This window comes from Octopus sinensis, linkage group LG2 (genome assembly GCF_006345805.1).
Source record: "Octopus sinensis linkage group LG2, ASM634580v1, whole genome shotgun sequence".
Lineage (NCBI taxonomy): Eukaryota > Metazoa > Mollusca > Cephalopoda > Octopoda > Octopodidae > Octopus > Octopus sinensis.
In genome coordinates, this window is record NC_042998.1 from 10,249,617 (window position 1) to 10,274,219 (window position 24,603).

The 24,603-nt window shown below is 38.6% G+C and overlaps 1 protein-coding gene and 1 non-coding gene across 8 annotated transcripts in view; both read right to left on the minus strand.

The window, feature by feature from the left end:
* Nucleotides 1-24,603, minus strand: part of LOC115224313 (mitochondrial proton/calcium exchanger protein) — a 106,239-nt gene that overhangs the window by 19,560 nt on the left and 62,076 nt on the right. For all 7 annotated transcript variants that reach the window (XM_029795172.2, XM_036511572.1, XM_036511559.1 and 4 more), the window contains 6 exons: nt 23,069-23,125; nt 18,198-18,696; nt 6,975-7,118; nt 3,541-3,684; nt 2,376-2,579; nt 826-1,077 (listed from right to left, as the gene is read on the minus strand). In XM_029795172.2, the coding sequence (XP_029651032.1) occupies nt 826-1,077; nt 2,376-2,579; nt 3,541-3,684; nt 6,975-7,118; nt 18,198-18,696; nt 23,069-23,109 (1,284 nt within the window). In that variant the 5' untranslated portion in view covers nt 23,110-23,125. The remainder of the gene's footprint in view (nt 1-825; nt 1,078-2,375; nt 2,580-3,540; nt 3,685-6,974; nt 7,119-18,197; nt 18,697-23,068; nt 23,126-24,603) is intronic.
* LOC115208869 lies at nt 14,513-14,631 on the minus strand. Its single transcript, XR_003881301.1, has one exon. It is a non-coding gene; the product is annotated as a 5S ribosomal RNA (ribosomal RNA).

Consider the following 24,603-nt stretch of genomic DNA (forward strand, 5'->3'; position numbering starts at 1 on the left):
GTGCCATATATTTCAAGTAGAGCCCTTATTCTCATTGGAAAAAAGGGCTTGAAAATGAAATGTTAGGTTCCTGAAACAGAAGTGCTTTTACTTCATTTCAAGAAACACTAAAATACAATTTAAAAATTTTCTTTAATAGAGATGTTTTGCAGGTGAAACAGCAGAAATTACAGGATGAGAGAAGCAAATGGAATAAGTAGTTTTAGAGAACCACAGAGATAATTGCCAAAGAAGAGACACACTTCAATGGCAAGCTGAAGATTTTGAATTGACGATGAGCAAAATCTTGTCAGTGAAATGAATAGCTTGTGCCGACCAAATACATATATATATATATCTTTTTTTTACTTGTTTCAGTCATTTGACTGCGGCCATGCTGGAGCACCGCCTTTTAGTCGAGCAAATCGACCCCAGGTCTTATTCTTTGTAAGCCTAGTACTTATTCTATCGGTCTCTTTTGCCGAACCGCTAAGTAACGGGGATGTAAACATACCAGCATCGGTTGTCAAGCGATGTTGGGGGGATAAACACAGACACACAAACACATATATATATATATATATATACGACAGGCTTCTTTCAGTTTCCGTCTACCAAATCAACTCACAAGGCATTGGTCGGCCCGAGGCTATAGTAGAAGACACTTTCCCAAGGTGCCACGCAGTGGGGCTGAACCCGGAACCATATGGTTGGTAAGTAGGCTACTTACCACACAGCCACTCCTGTGCCTATATATATATATATATATATATATAAAACTAATAAAGAAACAAGAGATATCAAAATGTAAAGAAGAAAGAAGAAAATATTTGATTAAGAACTTACAGTTGTTTCAGGAAGAGAAGATAATGTTGCCTGCAATTGGTCAGTAGTGGACATATTCTCAGAGAGATAGAGAGCTCGTGATAACAACAGCAGTGAAGTAGGGATGTTCTCTTTGAGGTGTAATTCTAGCCACTGTTCTAGCTGAAATTTGAGGCGTTCTTCAGGAACACCGAGTGAACGCATACCCCGAGCTCGGCAAGCTGCTTGCAATTCCCAAATTGTTAAACTGTCAACACCTTCTTTCTGGATCATCTGTAGAGAATAAAAAAAGGGGCTTTCAGTGTAATTTCAAAATTTACTTTTACTTTATTTTATCATGGCAGTTGATGGGCAGAATTAGGAGAGCATTGAAGTGAATGGCACACGGTTGGTTGTCAAACAGCCAATATCACATCTGATTGTTGCAAGAATATTGACAGGATGTACTGCTGGGGAGAATGCGCTTATCTCAAAAATTCCAATGATTCCACAGTGACACCTCATTTGAATTTAAAATGGTTGCAATTCCCAGTCAGTATATGTTTTGCTAAGTCCATCACTAAATCCCAGAGGCAAATATCAAAGGTAGTTAAACTCCACCGAGAGGTTCCTTGCATCTCACATGGTTAATTATATGTTATTGTGTCATGAAATCTTTATATATAAAAGTGAGGTTGTGTGCTGTCTGTCTCCTACGATTTAGAATCCTAACCACTCCCACATTTTGCGGTGCAGTTTAACCAAAACCGGGTATCTTATAGTCGTGATTCATATCGAGCCCTTCTGGATATTAGCGCGCGTCTACGATGAGTCTACGATTTAAAAAAAAATTTACCGTCAATTTTTCCCATTTTTAATGCATTTTGGCATATATAAGGTAAGTAACTCTCTAAAAATTTATTATTAAATCTCAGAATGTAAAAATCTACAGTAACACCCCCCCCCCCTTTGTGGTTAGCCATATTGAGATGGCTATTATACTTTACATCTCTAAAAATGCTTATATAGTTATTTCCCTTACAAACCCGAGCAACGCCAGGTGATACTGCTAGTAGAACATAAAAGATCTCTATGTTTCTACTCCACAAAACAAAGAGCATTGTTTATAAAGAAGCTTTGATACAATGTAAGGGATGTAAAGGAATTACTTTGTGATGTTCCTTGACTCTTTACTCAAGGTTATGTTGGACACAGACACACACACACACACATCTTTTTCATGATACAGTCTATGTTAACAAAAAAACTGAGAACATTGTATGCACCCAAGAAACTGCAATAGGCTTTGGCAAAACTTACCAATTAGAAGCACAATTTGTTTGTAGTAATTATGGTTAGACTGCAAACGTGGGGGAGAAGGTGAGGTGGAAGAGTGGTTTGGGGGTAGGAGATAATGTAAAATAGGGTGGAAAGGACAGTATTATATATGTACATGTTTATGCATGAGTGGATTTATGTTTCAAATCACAGACCATTGATTTTTTGCACCCAGGTACCTGAAATTTTTCATGGGACATATTTTCAAAGAAATGGGACTTTTTTCTGATATTTCAAACAAGAATTGTGTCTACCTTATCATCAGTCTTCAGTTGTCGTAATCTCATCCGAAGCTGGAAGCGAAGGAAATTGTCAGTACCAATGACAGGGAGCATCAATACTCGGCAAAGGGCTTGTAGCTGCAATCTGGAGAGGTTGTCTAATGTGATCTCATCTTCAAACAATTTGGAAAATTTGAGAATTTCTTTTGTTGGTGTTTGCAACCCAGAACTTCTTATCTGGAAAATGAAGTTGTACATGCTTTTATTATACATGAAATAAAGGATCCAAATAAAAAAAAAGGGAAAATGTCTTAAAGGGATTATGAATATTTGGTACAATTTCTTCCAGTTGCAAACTGAATAAAAAGATGTCTAGAGTATTGGCTTGAGTCAAACTTTATCATTTGATCAGTGTTCAAACTATAGCCAAAGTATCTTTTTTTTTGTGCATACTGTCCGATAATTTGGTTTCAAATTTTGGCACAAGGCCAGCAAGTTTGGGGGAGAGGTAAGTCAGTTACATTGATCTAAAGGAGGCGCAATGGCCCAGTGGTTAGGGCAGCGGACTCGCGGTCATAGGATCGCGGTTTTGATTCCCAGACCGGGCATTGTGAGTGTTTATTGAGCGAAAACACCTAAAGCTCCACGAGGCTCCGGCAGGGGATGGTGGTGATCCCTGCTGTACTCTTTCACCACAACTTTCTCTCACTCTTACTTCCTGTTTCTGATGTACTTGTATTTCAAAGGGCCGGCCTTGTCACTCTCTGTGTCACACTGAATATCCCCGAGAACTACGTTAAGGGTACACGTGTCTGTGGAGTGCTCAGCCACTTACACGTTAATTTCACGAGCAGGCTGTTCCGTTGATTCGGATCAACCGGAACCCTCGTTGTCGTAACCGACGAAGTGCTTCCATGACATTGACCTAAGTGCTCATCCCAAAAGGATGAAAGGCAAAGTTGACCTCAGTGGAATTTGAACTCAGAATATAAAGATGGGCAAAATGCTTCACAGTATTTTGCCCGGCATGCTAATAATTCAGCCAGCTTGCCACCTTATGCTGACCTACAATTTAGAACTTAGATTGTTAATCATTCAGAATTTCCTTGAAGATGCCATGCTTCAATGAGTGGTTTGAATAATGCAAAGGGGGATATCTAATACATATAAAGAAAGACATATTTATATATATATATACCTGATTCATGAAATTTGAGAATTCTTGTACCATATTTTCATTGTTTTTCTTTGTTTTACTTCTTACCGCACTTTCCATGATTGTATCTTGAAGAAATTTGGCCATTTCCAGTTTTACTTTCAAATTCTTCTTCAATTTTTCATGCTTCAAAAATATATTGAAAAGAGGATAATAATGATGATGATGATGGTGATGATGATGATGCATAGTGGTGATAGCAATAATGATGATGGTGATGATGATTGAAAATTTATTCCCATACTGTAAAGTGGTTGGTGTTAGGAAGTGCATGAAATTGTAGAAACTGTACTGAAACTGAGACAACTGGTCTTTCAAACTGTCTAGGAAAGCAATAACTCTGAATAAGAACTGACTTGCTCTGTAATGAACCATGCAACCCATGCCAGCATGGAAAATGGGACATAAAAATAATGATGATGATGATGTAAAGCTAGTTTCTTACATAGGCACAAGCTCAGAAATTTGGTGGAAGGGAATAGTCCATTAACCCTTTCATTACCAACCCAGCTCAAACCGGCTCTGGCTCTGTAGTACAAATGTCTTGTTTTCATAAGTTTTGAATTAAAATCTTCCACCAAACCTTAGTCACAATCTATGTTCCTAACACTAGCTGAATGATAACTAAGTTATTTTACTAAATTCTTTGCTATGCTTAAAATAGTTGAAAGAAACACAGAGCATCTCAAAATAAATATAGTAACGAAAGGGTTAGATTGACTCCAGTACTTGACTGGTATTTTTTTATTTTACTGACCCTGAAAGGATGAAAGCAAAGTTGACCTTGATGGTTTTTCAACTCAGAATGTAGAGAGCTGGAAATACCATCAGACATTCTGTTTGACAATCAAGCCCAACACCATCTGTATAAAAGTGAACTGAATTGTGGTGGAGTTCATGCTTTACCAAAAAGCCAGAGTGATGACACAAATGAAAAGCTATTTTTTAATTAAGACTAGGTTATAAGTTTCACTTGCCGGGAGGGTCTTTGTTACTTTTAAGATATTTAATAATAATCCATAACAGTGGCACAAGGCCAAAAATTTGTTGGGAAGAGGTATATAGAGACAAGTGAAACAACACCAGTATTTCTGGCATGTATTTATAAAACTCTAGAGATATGATAAATAAAAATAAATTCCTTTCTTGCTGGATTTGAAATTAAAATATAAAAGCTTATAGCTAAACATCAAAACTTTTTAGTCTACGCTTCACTGTCTCAGACATTTTAATATCATGTATAGTATATGCCTTATAATTTCTTAATATGTGCAAAAGTTATAGAAGTGTAGCAGAATATAAAGTAGAGAATTGATAAAGTTATCAGAGTATTGGATAGAATGTCTTGCAGACATGGCTGTTTAATCAAGAAGTTCACAACCACATGGTTTTGGGTTCAGCCCCATTGCGTGGCACCTTGGGCAAGTGTCTAGTATAGCTTCAAGGCAATCAAATCTTTGTGAGTGAATTTAGTAGATGAAAACTGAAAGAAGCCTATTGTGTGTGTGTGTGAGTGTGTGCTTACAGGATAGTTATAAATGGACTCATTGTCATACAAGTAAAATCCCTGATTTCCATTCTTCTGTGAAAAAAATGTCTGGCCATGGAGAAAAATTAATTACCAGGAAATAGGTGAGGATTGGAGACAGGAAGGGCATCTGGACATTAAAAAATCTACCTTAACAAATTCTGTCTGACCCAGGCAAGCATGGAAAAGTGGATAAAATCATCACTTTAACATCTATATTTCTATACTTGTATAGATCAGATGAAATTTGTTAAAGCAGACTTTCTGTGGTTGGATGGCCTTCCTGTCACAAACCCTCACCTGTTTCTAAGTAAGGTAATATTTCCCCAAGGTCAGATACATTTCTGTGGATTGGAAGTGAAGGCCACCGTGTGTGTGATAATGACAATTCGTTTACAACCGTCACGTGATGTTAGGACAAAAAGGCATGCATGCTCACACCCCCGCTCACATACACTACAGACTCTTTTCAGTTTCTACCAAATCCACTTGCAAAGCTCTGGTCAACCTGGAACTAATGAGGACACATACTCAAGTTCATTATTTACACTATTTACATTTGACGGATATTTGTCCGTAAATAGTGTAAATAATGTACATAATACCTCATCTCTTAAATATAGAACACACTCAAATTATCGCATAATGCAACTGAACCCCAAACCAGTTTGAGATGGGAAAAATAGTGCATCATCATTATCAGTGTAAATTAACAAAGAAACAAACAAAGAACTCTATATTTTGTACTGGTATAAGAATTATGGGCTCATTTACATTTTAAGAATATTTTACATGTCTTTTTTTCTTACACAAAATAACTTCACACTGGAATAATGCACACATACTCAATTTAGACTTGAAGGCAAAATTTGTCTCACCAACATTCTTTAACCCTTTAGCATTCAGATTATTCTGTAAAATGTAAAGCTTATGTATTCACACCATGTAAAATTAATCTTGCATCATTTCATGGCTTTGAGATTTCAATGATGTGATTCTTTATTTTTAAAATGACACAATAAGATAGCTATGAATGACTATATCTGACTAATTTGAACATAAAATAGGTAGAATATTTTGGCTGGATATGGCCGGAGCCCTGTTACACCATACCAATGATCTCTAAAATTGCCCACTATACTGTTCCCAGCTAAACAACCCACTCTTTGCACTCACCTTCCAGCATCCTGACACTCTCATAGTCTTTCACCACTCACAAATCATGGAAATCAACACTCCAATCAACTTTTTCTCCACACCGAAACTACATTTCTCTTAAACAGCCTTGAGATTTAGAGTTTCCTAGAATTCTGTTGAAAGTAAAAGTTCTATTTTTAAAGAATAAAGACTAGGCCCTCGGCAAGGAATACCATTCTAATTGCTTCAGATTTTCTAACAACAGCTATCATTAGATTTTATGGTTGAGTTGTTAGTGATGGAGATAACACGAAGTTGTAAAAAAAACATATTTTCTCTAATTATATACAGGTATGTGAAGTTTTTAAAAGGCAAACCAGCAAGGTCAGTATTTAAAAATCTTTATATATAAAAGTGAGGTTGTGTGCTGTCTGTCTCCTACGATTTAGATTCCTAACTACTCCCACATTTTGCGGTGCAGTTTAACCAAAACCGGTTATCTTATAGTCGTGATTCATATCGAGCCCTTCTGGGTATTAGCGTGCGTCTACGATGAGTCTACGATTTAAAAAAAAATTTACCATCAATTTTTCCCATTTTTAATGCATTTTTTGCTATTATATAAGGGAAGTAACTCTCTAAAAATGTTTATATAGTTATTTCCCTTACAAACCTGAGCAACGCCGGGCGATACTGCTAGTTGGGTATAAAATAAAAAGAGGAAAATATAAAAACAGTAACTGGAACTTACCTCTTTATGTTTTTCTGTGAAAGTGCTGGGCAACATTTCAGGAAAAAGTTTTAAAGCCACTGGCAGCAGAAATTCCATGAAAGGAACCACAATAAACACCAGGAAAGGGACAAGTCTAAATAAATCTGCTGTTGTTCGTACCAGCTGTGTAGGAAGAAAGAATATTAATAAGATAATCAAGGAACAAGCAATTTCAAGTTTGGGCAGAGGGCATCAAATTACATATTACTGATTACGTCATCATCATCATCATCGATTAACGACCGTTTTCCATGCTGGCATGGGTTGGACGGTTCGATTGAGGTCTGGAGAGTCAGCAGCTGCACCAGGCTCCAGTCTGATCTGGTAGTGTTTCTACAGATGGATGCCCTTCCTAATGCCAACCACTCTGAGAGTGTGGAGTGTGGTGGGTGCTTTTTACATGCCACCGGCACAGGAGTCAGTCAGACAGGCCCGGCATCGATCACGTGAATACAAATTACTTGCCACAATATATAGGATGCATCAGTTTTTTTTGAGGACATCTCTTTCAAGAACCCTTTCTTCTAATTAATTTTTTTTACCTTACTTTTCAGGTAAATGATGTCAGACATCAAATTGACTCAGCAAATGAAAAGGTACACTGTAATCATTTCCTTAAAAGCACAGCATAGTGATACAGAGATGCCTTGTTTCCTGAAAGTTGCCTTTGCTGTCAGAGTCTGAAAGGAGCCGGAAACTGCTAACAGGGATCCAGCATCACCAGCTAAACACAGAATGTATGCACAGGGTCATAATATCAACAAAACACCAGAAATTTGTACAAATAAAACTCAACATTATTCATAGCATTTCTAAATTCATATAAAGAACCTTAAAAAATTGACACACCTTGTATATAGTGACTGACACATACACACACACACATACATACACACACATGCACACACACACATGCACACGTGTGTGTGTCCTTCTGTCATCATAACAAGTCAACACCCTTAGGGCTGCACCTCCATCACTGTACACACCAAGAACGGCAGGTTAAAAGATTTTATGGAGATACTGGAATGGAGACAAATGGATGTGTGATATGAAATGAAATGGAAAGGAACATCAGTAAAACTCATCACAAGCAAGGTACAAATTCTTGTGGGCGGGTAACAAGAGTGGAATGGGTGAGAGTAGTGTTATTGTGAGAAGAGAAACAAACTGATAAGATAATAGAGGTAATTAGGATGCACAATAGGATAATTAAACCAGTTAAGGGCAATATCAGTGCAGCATTCATCTTTTCATAAGTCCCACAACCAAGGCTGGACATTGAACAGAAGGACTACTTTTATGAGATCCTCCTGCCAGCTACCTTTGTAATGAATGTCAGTGACCTCTTTATTATGGGTGGTAATGCACATGTTAAGCAACATGAGGAAGGCTTCTCCAGCATACATGAAAACTACAGTTATGGCAACTTGGAGTTAGGTAATGCAAATGAGCCAACCATTTGCAGCACTAACTTCACGAGACACAGGCTAACCACCTGATCACCTATTAATCAAACATACATAGAAGCTAGGTAAACATTCACTCATCTGAAAATGAGAAAACACAGAAGTTGTGAATGCCAAGTCTTTCTATAGTGAAGGATGCAGCACCCAACTTGGGCTAGTAATAGTATACTTAGAATAAGAACTAGACAGACCCAAGGATAAAATACACACACACAGACAGAGTCTGAAGAAGGAAAATATGGAAACTAAAACAGTTGCCTATTAGTTATAGATTGAGAGAAGTTCTGGCTGATACATGAAGGACATAGAAACTGGGTGTTTCTATGAGTTAATATTGTGAAAGCAACAATTTGGATTTGTAACTGGTGCAAGGCTCCAGCCAGATGAACATTGGACATGGTTGTACAATATAGTACTGTAGCCTGCACTATAAAAGTTAAGTGACCAGTGTGGCAAGTGGAAAAATCTGGAAGGAAAGAGGGCAACAGAGAACAACATCAAGTAGCTAAAAAGAGAAGCTAGATGTTAAGTATACTCAGCAAATAGGGAAAGTCATGAACTGATTCAAACTGCAAGGCTGTATACAACAGAGAATTGAGATGTGTGTGGGGAAAAGTAAGTACAGGAGTATAATGGTACACTTGCTCTTACTGGCACTGAAAAGAAAATGTCCTGTGTTACTACAAGAGAAGAACGAATAGGAGAGAGTCAGTCTGTCTCAGCCATTAAAGTTAACAGCAGTATGGTTGCAGGTGCAATTAAATATATCAAGGCTGAGAAAGTAGCTTGTTTATGAGAGACAGTCACTCAAGTACTGAAAAACACTAGCAAAGTAGGTCACATGCCAGTTACTCAGTTAGCTAATTAGGTGATTCTCAGGTGTTATACTCAATGAAGTCTCACCATTCACTGCTAAAGAAAATGCACTAAAGAGAAAGGTAATGAGAATGGCTTTAAATCGTTGGATCAGGTTATGAAAGTTACATTAAGAGTTATTGCATAACTGATGAAGAACAAAATTAACCTGGATGAAATGGATTTTGGCTTTGTGTCTAGAGGATGTATCCCTTATGCTGTATTCAAGATGCAGTCTTAGGGCTGCACCTCCATCAGTGTTGATGAATGGTATTCAAATTTTCTAATGGTATTCATCAACCTGGTAAAGACCTTTGACAGAATCCCCTGTTCTATCTGGTGATTGCTCAGGAATCTACAAAAAGGTTTGTGAGGTCTATATAAGCCATGTACACAGATAGTATGGAGAAATAAGAGTCAATGATGAGTTCAGTGATGGATTTAGCATGAAGGAAGACATTCATCAAGGGTGAGTTCACAACCCTCTTTTGTTTTTTGTAGGCCAAAACAGAGAAGATTAAGACTGGCTATTAGTACGAACTTCTCTAAGCTGATGACTTTTTATAGGTGAATCTGTAGAAAATTTGGAGAATAAAATTCCAGACACCAAGCAAATCTTGGAATTAAAACACTGAAGTTTTAGTAAAGACAGGCTTTTGCTGCCACCAGGGAAATGGCTGTACTTGATTTGCAGAAAAAGTAGTAGGCAGAAATTCTAAACAGAGTAAACTATGGAGAAATAAGAGATATAGTGGAATTACTGACAATCTAATAGAAAAATTAGACCTTATATGCAGCAAGTGTGAAGGAGTAATTAGCAATAAAGACACATGCAGAAGAAATTGCATCAAATTCTGGGAAAGCTCACAAAATGTAATTAATAGCTTCTGCTACTTAGATGTTGTAATTAACAGTGTAGGTGGGGAATGTATTGAAAAGATAGTAGAGTTAGAGCAGAGTGGAAAAAATTCAGAGAACTATAACCTTTACTAGCAACAAAGAGTTTCTGAGAGTGAAGGACAAATTGTACTTGCTTGTGTGCAAAGTGTGATGCTGCGTGGAGATGAGACATGGGCATTGAATGTGGAAGATTTGCTACAGCTGGAAAGAAATGAAACAAGTGCATTCTACTGCATGTGTAATGCTTGTGTGTATGAATGATGAAGCATAAATGAGTTGAGAGAAAAGCTAGATAGAAGACGAATTAGATGTAGTGTGCCAGAGGAAAAGGTTGGTTACAGATATATGATGCACATGGAGAATGTTGGTTGTATAAAGAAATGCTGAGCACTCAATGTGAAGATGGAATTTGAGGAAGACACGAGACAAAGTAGTGAAGACTGACCTCAAGAAGCTGAATGCTGCAAAGGAGATGACAAAGAAACATGATTGGTGAAGTACAGTACTAGAGAAGGAATACTAAAGAAAACATAGCAAAATGGTTGTTAATATAATAGCGATGGAGTTTGGAATAATATATCACTGGGTCGCTTGCTCAGTATGCATCTGTTAAATCCCCATCTGGCAATCTTACGGTTCTAGTATATTTTACGTCAAATGACCACGTGTATTTGTTTATATATGATCGTTGATTTCCGTGAAAAACTTATTTTTTTACATATGGGGTTGGGGGAGATGGGATCTTTGGGGTTAGGGTTCTTTTACATATGGAATTGGGGGGGGAAATAGGATCTAACCCCAAACATCCCATTTTCCCCCAACCCCATATCTAAAACAATAATACTTTTTTACGGAAATCGACGATCATATATAAACAAATACATATGGTCATTTGACGTAAAATATACTAGAACCGTAAGATTGCCCCCCATCTTTTTGATGGCAAGCTTAGTCCATTGCCCAGTTTAAGAACCATCAACTGGCTCTTTGGTATCTTTGGTAGAGTTCCCCTCCCAATTGAAAAGGAGATACAAGCAGAGACTGATGACATTCTGTCTTCTCTTACACACCGATAACAACAGTCACCTCACACTCATCATCATCATCATCATCGTTTAACGTCCGTTTTCCGCGCTAGCACGGGTTGGACGGTTCGACCGGGGTCTGGGAAGCCAGGGGCTGCACCAGGCTCCAGTCTGATCTGGCAGAGTTTCTACAGCTGGATGCCCTTCCTAACGCCAACCACTCCGCGAGTGTAGTGGGTACTTTTTAAGTGCCACCGGCACACTGTGTCCAACAAATCCACTACATGAGAATGACAGCCCCATGACTGACCGAGAGGGGGGAGTTGAGAATCAATCAAACCAGTTAACATGGAAATGACCTTGGACATGAATATGGCAATTCCTTTGAACAGCGAAAGAAACGCAAACAACTTTGGATGCAAACTGTGCTGTAGGACCTTTGCAACCAAGAGAGGATCAAAGATACATCAAGGAAAGACTTGTAAGAAGAGGACAGCCCAGTGTGGATCATCTGATCATAAAAGACATGGCAAATCATCTCCGGACTCAAAGGACAACGGATCGATAAATGCTACAGCAAAGACCTCTTCCCAACAGGAAACTGCAAACTATGAAACTGGTGCATCAGATAGTACACAGAGAAACCCGAGGGTTCTGTGGCCTGCTGCTAATGAGAGAGGAAAATATAAAGAGTTTGAAAACAAGGAATGTTGAGCTCTTTATAAAATGACAGGATCTACAGTGGAGGAACTGGGAAACTTAACAAGCGCAATATATGATACAGGAAGGGAATTATTAGGAGTGAAAGATAGTATCTGATTAGCAGGAGGATCAGGAAAATGAAACAGTTGAGAAAAGAAAAGACCAGCTTAAGAAAGCAATAGAAATGTGCTGCGGAAGATGAAAAACTGGGCCTCGTGCTGCCCCAGGAAGTGATGGCATCTCGTATAAAGTATACAAATATTGCAATCGTCTGTGAAAGAAGCTCTTTGTCCTATCCCAACAGCTGTGGTGCAAAGAGACTTTAGTAGAGGACTGGTATAAGGCAGAAGGCATATACCTGCCAAAGGGGGCCAATGAAAAGATTATAAAACAGTTTAGGCCGATATCCTAGATGATAGAGATGATTTTGAAAGCCATGGATTTTTCGAAACAAATCGCCTAAGATGGCCTTCATCGATGACGTGACACTTCTATCAACAGACAAGCAAATCATGCAGAGTGCCCACTTGAGACTAGATGAGCTTCTGAAGTGGTCAAGGATGCGATTTAGAGCAAAAAAGTTGTGTAGTCTGATATTTGAGGGAGTGCAAAAAGAAGTTTCAAATAGCTGAAGAAAGCATTCCAACAGTCAAAGAAGAACCTGTCAATAGTTTAGGGTGAGTATACGCTGGAACATTGTCAGATAGGAGTTGCGGGATGGAAATTATGAAACAAGCCAAGGTTGGATTATTGGCGATTGATAACTCAAAGTTACCAGGTAAATATGGCTTGTATCTGCGACTTTTGTGGCCACTTTTAATATACGAGGTAGCACTGTTACAAGTTCAAATCATTAAGCAAAAATGTAATGTGTTCATTAGAAAGTGGCTAAGCCTACCTTGGATATTGAACAGTTCAGTTCTTTATCGTAAAAGAGGCTCATTGCAATTACCACTGGCATCAATAGTTGAAATTTATAAACTAGGGAAGGTATGACTGGTGATGATGCTGAGAGAGTCAAAGGACATGGAAATCAGGCGTAATCCACCAGATGTGAAAACAGCCAGGAAGTGGAAAGTAGAAGCAGAGACTCATGACATTCTGTCTTCTCTTACACACCGAGATATGGTGGGTGTAACGCATATTCATTGGAGGGGACTTGGTTTTGGGGCAGAACCATTTGCAAATATGATGCAGAGCAACAGATCTGTTAGTTAGTTAGTTAGTTAATTTTTGGGCTCAAAAAGCAAAAAGCAAGGCCAAGTAGGGGGACATGGAGTTAAGTACAGGGTGGTATTCATGTAAAGAGTTCAGGCCATTTGTGGTCAAGGGAGACTTTGAACTAAGCGGTCGTCGGCATCTTCACTATCTCGTCCGGCAGCTTATTCCACGGATCCACAACTCGGACGGAGAAAGCCCCTCTCCTTCGATTGAGATGAAATCAACAGCATAAAAACAAGGGAAGCAGAGAGAAGAGAGCTTCATTTGATCCAATGCACTCAACAAGGACAGATGAGGAGATAGGAGGAATATGTTGAAGGAAAAATAAGTTGGAATGAGATATGGAAGTGGACCACATCTCGGCTAAGTCTTCTGATTCGTTCATCCTATGATGTCTTGCCATCACCTGCAAATCTAGTAAGATGGAACATCTCAGAGAATGATATATGCAAGTGCGGAAAGGTTGGAACACTGAAACATATTCTTTCCAGCTGTTCACTAGCAATGAAAACATGGAGACACAACCTGGTCCTTAAGGTTATCTTCAATGCTATAAAGAACCAAATTGATCTCAACAACAATGAAAAAGAAACCCGTTGAAAGTACCAACTAGAGATTTCATTACCTTCGTGTGCTTAGGACAGCAGATCCATTTCAAGAAGAAACTTCCTGTGAGCAATGAAAAGTGGAACGGCTATTGGGAGGTGGCTGCAGATTTACCAGAGTGCCAGGGACTGTTTCCCATCCCAGTTACAAAAAAAAAACTAGATATTTTAATATGGCGTGAAAGGAAGAAAGTTGTGAATCCAGACAAGATAATGGTTCCTCATGAAGATAACATGGATGCCGCTTGGGCTTGAAAGACTGACCGTTAGGTAAACCTCATTGAGGAATGTGAAAACACAGACCGGAAAACAGAGCATTTTCCAATCAAAGTTGGATGTAGAGGATTTGTTGGACACAGTGTGAGGTGACTGTTGTTATCGTTAGACCTAACTCATCGTAAAGTAAATACCACCATGACTGATATCCAAACTGTGGTGGAAAAGGCTAGCCACTGGATTTGGTTAAAAAGAGACGATAAGTGATGGCTAGAAGAATATTGAGCTTTATTTGATAACAAGTTGATCTAGCAAGCAGGGTCTCATATCAGTGAGGGTGTGTGTGAGCGCATTGATGCTGTCGAGAGGTAGGCCCCGAAACGGCACGCATTCTATCCTGATGACCCCATACACTTGCTGGCTTCTGGTATGCAGAGCTTTCAACAGATAGCATTTGCATTTTTTTTTCTCTCTGGTTTCAGCTTAGAGCTGCGGCCATGCTGATGCACCGCCGTTTACTGGAATGCTTACAGCACCTAGGTTTCCAAAGCGGTCACCCATCTAAGTTCTAACTAGGCTCGATGTTGCTTAACTTCGGTGATCAGACGAGAACTGGTGCTTTCAACGTGATATGGCTGTAAGCCATGTGCAAGTTGTTTGCAGAACATACACAGTAATGATAGAGGTGGTGGTAGTGCCTCATCCTCAGTATACATTTCAGTTGTCAACCCCCACCCACCTCAAATCTGTACAGTGGTAATTTTGTGGAATGTGTAATTGAAGTGATGGCTTTCTTAATCACAACCTCAGGCAATTCATCAGCATTTTTAATTTGCCTGTTGATATTAAGCCTTTGCTTATGTTTACTTTCTGAAGTTTTTTTCTTTTATAACTGTTTACTCTTGGCCAATGTTTTTTTTTGGCATCTTATTAAACTACTACATTAATTTGCAAACACATTATCATATTTCACATCTTTCATTTGAATCACTAGCAACATGAATATAACGATTTTATATTGATATTATATTTTGGTAGAGTATGAAACAAATATTTATATTTTCTATGAAACAATTTTTATATTTTCCATCCTTATTCTAAGTCAATTTTTTAATAAAACTGTTAAAAAGTTAGTAATTCAAAACTACTAATGATGATGGTGATCACTAATGATAAACTGGAATTTAGACCTGTTTCTTACACGAGGTTGCCAATTTTAAGAGAGCTAAAATTTGTATGTTCATCCATTTTACAAGAGGTAGACTGGACACCTATATACAGTGAAATGCTACCATCTAGAAATCAAAACTATGTCACAGACCCATCTAAATTGGTCACAAAACATAAGGTACTGTACTTGTCAATTATTGTGATGATAACTGATAGATGAATAAATTATACCCTTCAAAAAGCTGTTGTATAAGCAGCACAAACATCAAGAAAGACCTTAATTATCCTCTAATGATTACTTTAGATTAGGAATGTATTTTCTGTTGTAACGTCTGGGAGTGTCAAATAGTGACTGTACAGAATAGTTCAGTTACATTAACAAAAGATAAAGTCTTGTGACAAACTGAGAATAATAAAAAATCAGCAAGGGCAACATAGATTTATAGGTATTTGTAGTCATTACCATAAACCTGTAGCTGGAAACCCCCCCCCCCCACCGCCAGAACTGGTGGAGAAAATCTCAGAAACATCTATGAAAAGCAAGAGTACAAGAGAATTCCTAATGAGTTGCACTATAAATGAATGAGTTAACCATTTTATTACCATACTAGCACATATTGCAAGTGCATGCATATACAGCTACATGCGTGCGCACATACACGCAAGTACTGTCCAAATCTCCAACCAGTCACATACAGCTAGCTGGCATTCAATTGGTGTATCAAGTTTCGGGCATTTTGATTGGGTTTTGGATAGAAAATTCACAAAAAAGTCACTTTTATTGATTTTTTTAATGGCTTTATGGGGTGACTGGGGAAATATAAAGATGTGCACGACCACCCTTGGACAGTTTTGAATGACCATAGAAAGTGCGAGCCCTCTAACTGAAAAATTGTGGATTTGTATAAAGGACACACACACACAGACATTTTGCCATTTATATTCTATACTAGCAGTATCGCCCGGCGTTGCTCGGGTTTGTTTCGACCCGCTGGAATTGTAATTTTGAAAAGTAAAAATTTTGTGAACATTTTTCTGGTTGAAATATACCGAAAAGTGGCGACACAGCAGTGAAAAAATCGTAAAAAAAAATAGGGATTTTCATAGAAAAAAGCAGCTGTTTGATGTAAATAATTTTTGGTGTTAACATGGTCCGATTTGAATTTTATGTTCTACTGAAGGAAGAGCAACCCTTCTTCTATCATACTCTCAATTTTGGTCAACTTGCGCCGCAGGGTCTCGGAGGAGATAGTGTTAGTTGAAGGTTACCAAACGTGGCGCACACAGACAACTTCAGCTTTATATAGAGATAACACACACACATTAATACACATACATAGACACACACACACATGTATGTATGGATGTATATATGTACATCTGTCCACTTCTTGCAATATTTTTATCCTTCACTTCCTACACACACACACACACCTTATTAGCTTACAATTTCTTTCTGTCAACAATTGACAACAGAAGTACGCTCGCCAATTAATACTACCAAAATTTAACGACAGAAAGTAAATTAAAAACCAATTTACCTTTTCTGTATTGTTATGGCAATCCGACCGTCGGTGTGTTTTTGCAAATGTGTTCGAATGAGAAGTGAGTTGTGTTTGGCGCCTTTTTTACTAATAACAAACACACACGTGTGTGTGTGTTTGAGTGTTTGTATGTAGTTGTTTGAAACGTTTGTGTTTGTCACTGTCATATATGTATGTGTATGCGTGTGTGTGAGGAATGGCAAACCAGATAGATAGCGTGCGAAGTTCTTTTGAAGTTCGCGTGTCACACACGCACACACACACACACGTTAGCTTACAATTTTATTTATATATTTGCGAGTCTATGTGTGTAAAGAGGAAGTGGGAATGCAGAGTGAAAGAGTGAAATGGTAAAATATTTAGTTTTCTCGAATTTTTTCTGAAATGGGGGTGAAATTGAAAGAAATTTTGTATGCCATGACCGAATGGAAGTACTTTGAAAAATCATAGGTAAACTCTAATTGAAGAAATTGTGTGAGGAGTAAATCGTTATGTATTTATTTGTTTCTGTTTGCTGTGTTGTCTTTTTTTTGAGTAGTGGTTTAAGGTACACTTGCAAAGAGAAAGTGGGAGAAATTAGGGTGATAGCATCAGTGAAGCAGTTCGCTCCGTTTGTGTGTGTGTGCGTGTGTGTGTGCTGTAGCCCACACTAAGAAAAGCACTTCACTTACACACCACAATGTGAGTTTTCTCTAAATTTTGCTTAATTGGGGTTGAAATTTTAAAAACCGGACCTGGCACGACCCGATGTATTCTACTCTTAAAAGTGCTAGGTAAATTGTAATTGAAGAAATCCTATATTGTAGATTTCTATAAGAGACAAAGGGAGGCAGATAAAATCTGCCTTTTATAATAAGAGATATATACTCTTTACTCTCTCTTTTACTCTTTTACTTGTTTCAGTCATTTGACTGCGGCCATGCTGGAGCACCGCCTTTAGTCGAGCAAATCGACCCCGAGACTTATTCTTTGTAAGCCCAGTACTTATTCTATCGGTCTCTTTTTGCTGAACTGCTAAGTAACAGGGACATAAACACACCAGCATCGGTTGTCATGCAATGCTAGTGGGACAAACACAGACACACAAACACATACACGCATATATATATATATATGACGGGCTTCTTTCAGTTTCCGTCTACCAAATCCACTCACAAGGCTTTGGTCGGCCCAAGGCTATAGTAGAAGACACTTGCCCAAGGTGCCACGCAGTGGGACTGAACCCGGAACCATGTGGTTGGTAAACAAGCTACTTACCACACAGCCACTCCTGCGCCTATATAAATGATTTTTTTGTGAATAAAAACTGCCTTTGTTTCATTTAATTTTGAAATAATGAAGAATTTAGGGAAATAACTTTGTCATTATTAAACTGATGTTTGGAACATCACAAAAAAAAATCATTTTAAAACAGAAAGTTTGTGTCATCGAATACATGGCAGTTACAGGTGGGGGGGGGCAGTTAAAAGGGATGAAAGAAAAACCAAGAACTTACCTGTTTGTGTTCTCGCCTTGATAGAGTTGTTCCTTTAAGAAGTTTCCATAAAAGCCGGATGCTAATTTTAATATCAATGAACATCAGTCGGAAACCATGATAGTAGTGTTTAACCTCATCAACTACACGGATCCATAATTTCTTTTTCGGTTGAGTAATTGATTTCTCAGGTTCACTTCCAAATAGCTTCTCATTAGAGGCTTTTAATTCAGCCTCTGCAGCCTGCTCTTTTAGGGCTTTCACAGTCTGTTCAATTTTAGATTCTTCCTTTGATTTTGAAATGCTGCTTTGAATACACCTATATAATATATTATTTGGATTGCTTTGGGAATATAAATCAAAGCTGCATATAAGATACTTTGATTTAAAATATAATGTGGGTAGATAAAGTCTTGCATTTTGAGTTTTGCGTTGATGATTATCATGGAAAGAGGAAACAGAAATTTGTAGCTTTGGTTGCCTTCTGTAATGTACTAAAGAATGTAGCTTCAAGCACCGTCTGAAAATGGTTGAATTAAAAACGAAAATTAGTAATTTCAAATAAATGACAAACATAATCTTTATTTCACAAGCAGATGCAAATTTGCAGGAAAGGGTATTATTATTTAAATCATCATTATCATCATCGTTTAACGTCCGTTCTCCACGCTATCATGGGTTGGACGGTTCGACTGGGGATCTGGGAAGCCAGAAGGCTGCACCAGGCTCCAGTCTTATCTGGCAGTGTTTCTACAGTTGGATGCCCTTCCTAACGCCAACCACACATACATATATATATGTATACATGTTTATATATCATCATCATCACCATCATCGTTTAACGTCTGCTTTCCATGCTAGCATGGTTTGGACGGTTCGACTGGGGATCTGGGAAGCCAGAAGGCTGCACCAGGCTCCAGTCTTATCTGGCAGTGTTTCTACAGCTGGATGCCCTTCCTAACGCCAACCACTCCGTGAGTGTAGTGGGTGTTTTTTACGTGCCACCTGCACAGGTGCCAGGCAAGGCTGGCAACAGCCACGGTCGGATTGGTGCATTTTACGTGCCACCGGCACGGAAGCCGGTCGAGGCGGCACTGGCATCGGCCACGATTCGGATGGTGCTTTTTACGTGCCACCGGCACAGAAGCCAGTCGAGGCGGCACTGGCATCGGCCACGATTCGGATGGTGCTTTTTACGTGCCACCGGCACGGAAGCCAGTCGAGGTGGCACTGGCATCGGCCATGATTCGGATGGTGCTTTTTACGTTCCACCGGCACGGAAGCCAGTCGAGGCGGCGCTGGCATCAAATAATTCCAGTAAATAACTGGTAGTAATTTTATCACTTCCTAAAAAACAAGGTCAACTCCAGGAGACTCAGTGGTTCTCAACTAGGGTCCATAAGACCTTTGGGAGTCCATAGAAGATCTTGTTGTTAAGAATTATGCAATAAATTGCTTATACTACTATTACAATACACACAATATTCTAACAATGCTTCTTATACAATTCCTAATAATAATTATAAAACTACAATAGGATTTTTATAGATGGAATTGTTATGAGGGTCCACCCAAGTAAAATAGGAATCGAAGGGGTCCATAGGTAAAAAATAGTTAAGAGCCACTGCTATAACTGAATACTGAAAGTCTGGTGCCTGTTGAAAGTGCAGGTTGAAGTGAATAGATAATGGTGGCAATTTTCCATTTCTGCTACCCTTCTTCCCTACACCCAGATATATTTATAATTCTTTATTGGAGGACTGATACTAAATGCTGTCTGGTACTTTTACTACTTCTGATACTAAATAATAATAGCTAGGTTATTAATAGATTGGAAATACATATCTAACAAAATAAATATTTAAGCAAACACATAATTACAACAGAAATCAAAAATGTTTGTAAATTTTGTAGAACTGTTTCTTAAAGGCATTGCCTGTGACCTTTGTAGGTCAGCAACCCAGACACAATGCTCGTCATATTTTATGTCTGCAAGCCAAAGTCTACAGGGACAACAGTTACAGTATAGGAGGTTAACAATAAATAGATATTTTGTGTGTGTGTGTGTGTGTGAGAGAGAGAGAGAGAGAGAGAGAGAGGGAGAGAGAGAGAGAGAGAATTTGTACAAGTAGAAATGTAAATGATAAGAGAAAGGTGAACATCAGGAAAAATATCCCACAATAGAAGAGACATGTTTTGACACTTTTGACATGATTACATTGATAAAGGTGAGAATTACCAAAAAAAGAAAGAAAAAAAAAAGACTGAAGCTGGAGGAATGGCAATGAAATCATATTAAAGTGGTCCTAAAGTTAGCTGTTAGTACTGTAACCCAAGATCAATACTGGTTAATAAGACCAATGGTAAAAAGCATTCAGGATATGATCATCTACCCCTTTTTTCTTTTCCAGATATGGTGTACCCTGGATTACAGAAGAAATATACTCTTTTACTTGTTTCAGTCATTTGACTGCGGCCATGCTGGAGCACCGCCTTTAGTCGAGCAAATCGACCCCGGGACTTATTCTTTGTAAGTCCAGTACTTATTCTATCGGTCTCTTTTGCCGAACCGCTAAGTGACGGGGACGTAAACACACCAGCATCGGTTGTCAGGCAATGCTAGGGGGACAAACACAGACACACACACACATATATATATATATACATATATACGACAGGCTTCTTTCAGTTTCCGTCTACCAAATCCACTCACAACGCATTGGTCGGCCCGGGGCTATAGCAGAAGACACTTGCCCAAGATGCCACGCAGTGGGACTGAACCCGGAACCATGTGATTGGTTAGCAAGCTACTTACCACACGAATCAGAGTTAGTGGTATTATATACTGGTGATCCAGAGTTGGAGATCATGGTTTTGTGAACTGATTCCACAACCCTACAATGCACACATGCCTCCTATTGTTACCCCTACAAGTCTGTTCCTCCCCACCACACTGCTACCAATCTATACAAAGTTTTTTTGTCAAATCTTTCTTCCTCAGAAATATATCTATCAGGAATATCCACTTTGTTTCCGCAAAGACTACAGTTGGTCAAACTGAACAACAACCACATCCATTTTTCTTGATCCAAGCCAATAAGGGAGCAACCGTTTAGGTATTTGATTTGCTACAAATAGCAGCTAAATACCCCTCAACCACCACTGCTGCTGCTGCCACCACCACCCTAAATCAATAGGTCGTGAAGTAACAGAACTAGGTACCAGATTGTCTGATACATATTGTTAGGCACTTCAGTGTTTGGTAATAGAGGGTGTTAGAGCTAAATTTGATGATTTTTATGTTTCCTTTTCTTTTTTCAAGGACAGCTTGATGTATTTGGTGAACAGTCAACAGCAATGGAGAACATAAAGATTAAAGTTGTAGTTGAGAGCAAGTTAACTGACATGGAGGACTAGAAGCCATCTGAATATTGGAAACAATTACCCGTCATGATTTGTGCAGGGTATCACAGTGCCGCTTAATGCTATGTGAACACTGTAAAGGCTGTAAGTCATGGCCTGGACATCATGCCTATCTGTGCCGTTGAACAGGGCCTTACGCTCAATTTAGATGGCTATGTGAAACTGCTGGTTGGAGGAGACTGTGGTCAAACCTTGACCGGAGAGGGTTGCTGCTGGTAGGCCATATGTGTGGTAGCAGGATTTTTCTCCTAGCCATACCTCCAGAAAGAATCAGAAAGTAGTTGTCAAAACATTTCTACAACTTCACCAGTCCCAATTTCTGGCCTCCTAATTCTCCCAATTGTAATGCCATAGATTACTATGAATGGGGCACAACCGAGAAAAACTCAAACTCTGCCTGAAACACCAAGGCTAAGCTTGTGGCTGGGATCAAGGTGTTCAAAGATCTTCCCAGGGACACAGTGAGGAACGCATGCTCCAGGTTCTGGGACCATTTTGAGGCTGTGGTGGAAGCTGAGGGTAGCTACTTTGTATAAGATGTTATCTCCCAGCCATAATCTAGTCGATACTTTTTGAGTTTTTAAAAAATACTTTCATTTTTGGATGGAATATTGTTTTCTTTCCCTTTTGTACAAACTATCAAATTTAGCCTGAACACTCGGTAGGTACCTGCCACTGGAGTCAATGATGGTGCCTCTTTGTGGTTGCTTGATCTGCTATAAATAGCAGTGAAGTCTCCCTTAAATCATAGCTGACTCTTTTAGTAAAAAGAAACATTGGATAACAAGGTCCAAAGTTCCCTGCACAAGGAAATAAAAAGTTGGGTTGCTCATGGTTGGAATGCCTTTGACTATAAGTTTTCTCAATCATGAGTGACTTGGGCTAGACAACAACAAAGGCAACATGATGTGAACATGAGACAAAGAAAGAGTACTGAAGTGTACTAGCAAGAAGAATGAAGAGATTGTCAAATTTGAATCCAATAGGAGCTGAATCTAACATTCAGACAATTCTGCCATCTGTTCAGGTAAATGTTAAATTCAATATTTTACAACTGGACAGAATATATAATAATAATGAAATTATTGTATACAGTGCTCAGGTGCACCACAACTTGTCAGAAAGTGCATATAAAGTACATGCAGTAATGTACAAATGTCTGGAAAGCGAACAATGTATGAGTCAGATACATGCTTGCGTGTGTATGGAGGGGAGAAAATCAGGTGTAGTGTTGGCGAATCTCAGAAAGCATGGAAGTTTTGAAGGATGCAGTGCTCCGACAACTAACAACTGATGCCGGCAGTTTGTTCCATGCTTCAGCAACACTCAGCGTGAAAAAATGTTTCCTGAAGTCATGGGAGCTGTGCTGTTTTCTTACTTTGTAAATATGTCCACGGGTGTTAGACGGGTGGAGTTTGAAAAGGTGCTCAGAGTTATAGAAATGTTTGTAGCAAGAAAAACATAGTTACCGTGCCACACTGTGGCCACAAAGGCACCGACAAGCCAGCATTGTAACGGGTGATCTCCTGCAAAGAAAAAAAGTAAGACATAAATCAAATATAGAATTATATAAAAGTTCATTTACATAAACAAAGAATGTTATACAACGAATAAAAGCACAGAATGCAAAAGTGGCTGTGTGGTAGGAAGTTTGCTTCTCAACCACATGGCTCCAGGCTCAATCCTACATCATGGCATTTTTACTATGCACTGGGCTGACCAAAGACTTGTGAATGAATTTTGTAGATGAAAAATGAAAGAAACCTGTTGTATATATATGTGTGTGTGTGTGTGTGCACACATTTGTCCCCCACCATTGCTTAATAACTGGTGTTGGTTTGTTTATGTCTCCATAACCAGTGATTTAGCCAGAGGCGTTTTGGCAGATATACCCTCCAGCCTTCGTCAGGTTTCTAAGTTTAAAAAAAATTAAATATTGAGGCCAATGGACATATGGCGTAGTGGTTAAGAGCGCGGGCTACTAACCCCAAGATTCCGAGTTCGACTCCAGGCAGTGACCTGAATAATAATAATAATAATAATAATAACAACAACAACATCGAAAAATACCTTAGGAATGAGAACCCAAGTTCGAAATTTCCCCAAGATACCTGATGAAGGTTGGAGGGTATATCAGCCGAAACGTGTTAACGACTAACAAGATGAGGATAAATATCTGTCAAATGTAAATAATGTAAATAATGAACCATTATATACACACACACATTGAAAGCGGTTGGCAATAGGAAGAGAATCCATCTGTAGAACCATATCAAAGCTGACACTGAAACTCAATGCAAACCTGCAGCTTACTAGATACTGGCAATCCATCCAACCCATATCAGCGTAAATAAAGGACAAAGTGATGACAATGATGATAATGATGAATGATAATGTTGAAAACAATGCCACCAATTCTCAACCATTTCCCCCAAAATTTGCACACAAATCCAAAATTGTCCCAGAGTAATGCATGAAGGAAAAGATCCTAGGCCCAGTGGACGCCCAGGGGAAAACAGTGAAAATTCAAGGAAGGGGATGTGAAAGACTGATAGTGATAAGAGTGGTTGAAGAGTGTAAGAACAAGGTACAGAAATTTCAGTTTAGGACATGAAACTCTTCCTCCTTCAGTTTCTCTTTGATCTCTCTCTAGCTTACGTCAACTCTACTTTCTTTTTCAATCTAATTGTTTGTCTGACACACAAGATGTGTGCATGCGCACACACACATTTTTTCAACTGTCTTACTCATATCGAGATGATATTACAGAGGTACTAAAGCACTATAATTATATAAATTCCTCATTTATAAACAATATCTTTAGAAAAATTAGCATGCAGTTTCGAATACTGTGAAAGGAAGAACATAGCTTATTTTTTTAATTGTTTTACATTTAAATTTCTTTATATTAATAAACTACAACAATAAACAGACAGGTGCAGGCACAGCTGTTTGGTAAAGTTTGTTTTGGAAATTTCAGGGTTCAGAGTGTCTGCCTACAACA